Source organism: Penaeus monodon, chromosome 23 (assembly GCF_015228065.2).
Source record: "Penaeus monodon isolate SGIC_2016 chromosome 23, NSTDA_Pmon_1, whole genome shotgun sequence".
NCBI lineage: Eukaryota > Metazoa > Arthropoda > Malacostraca > Decapoda > Penaeidae > Penaeus > Penaeus monodon.
In genome coordinates, this window is record NC_051408.1 from 39,578,897 (window position 1) to 39,580,030 (window position 1,134).

The window sequence follows — 1,134 nt, forward strand, 5'->3', positions numbered from 1 at the left end:
CTGACATTCTCCTTTCTCTCCTACCTGAGTTGATTTTTTGTGCTTGTGAGTATAAATCCGCAGATAATTTTACTAGTTACGAACCTCGCTAATGTGGTATATGATTGTCCGGGGATTATTATACAGATTTTCCCTTTGAATTGGCTTAAAGCAATGGCCGGTAGAATTATTGCAAATCATATTTTGACCCTCCTGTTGTTACCTGCTTAGAAAAACTAGTTGCTAAGTAAAAGCAAGGCCGCGGTTTGTTCCCTATATTCGAAACCTCCTTAAGGCATTTCCAAGGCTGTGTGATAAGCGATGCACTATATATATGGGGGCAAAGTCAAGTTGTGCTGTACTTTCCCGACATCTCGGATTGCAAACAACCTCAGACATGGGTCCTCATCGCCAATACGTAAGGAAGCCTATCGTTCAAGCTGTTTACATTGTGCTGCGTCAATTCACGTATATTTTCATATTGTGCTTGTTGTTTGATGAGTTCACGTATATTTTCATATTGTGCTTGTTGTTTGATGAGTCCACGTATATTTTCATATTGTGCTTGTTGTTTGATGAGTCCACGTATATTTTTCACATTATTCTTATTGTTTAATGAGTCCTTCTCTTTAATTCTATGTGTGCGTCATGTACCTTGCCTCATGTGCCTTAATTCTTTGAGATGTAAAGGTCTCTTTGTTTGTTTGTATTCGATATTCAAATATGTGTTTATTCGTTTAAAAGATCTATTTATAGATAAAAAACGATGGTAGTGATGATAATGATAATACTGTCTATTGCCTTAAGCAGTTTGCAGGTAAAGGATATGAGAGCAATAATGATGGTATTGATTACATTATCTCCATTATCATTGTGGGATTGCGATGGTTTTAGTTAGCTTTAATTTATTGATTTTTTTCGTATTTCCCGATCGTTTTCTTCTTCGATGGACTAAAATGCTTATTTCCAACAGCTCCAAGCGGCTGCCGTGATGGCCCTGGTGTGTGTAGTGACAGCAGGAGGCGGCGCAGGCAGAAGGGTCGTGGGGCGCAGCGGCGGCGTCAGCGTCAGCAGCGTGGTCCCCGCTGTCCTCGTAGCCCAGGCCACCGAGTCCACCCGCCCTATCTCCTTCAGATCCGGGTCCTCTGGAAGGAA

At 41.3% G+C, this 1,134-nt stretch overlaps 1 protein-coding gene across 1 annotated transcript in view; it reads left to right on the forward strand.

Moving 5' to 3' along the window:
- Positions 1-343: 343 nt before the first annotated feature.
- LOC119588417 (ATP-dependent RNA helicase glh-2-like) overlaps positions 344-1,134 on the forward strand; it is a gene marked incomplete in the record, with an annotated part of 1,312 nt that continues 521 nt past the window's right edge. The window contains 2 exon segments of the mRNA XM_037937090.1: positions 344-397; positions 953-1,134. Of these exon segments, the coding sequence (XP_037793018.1) occupies positions 377-397; positions 953-1,134 (203 nt within the window).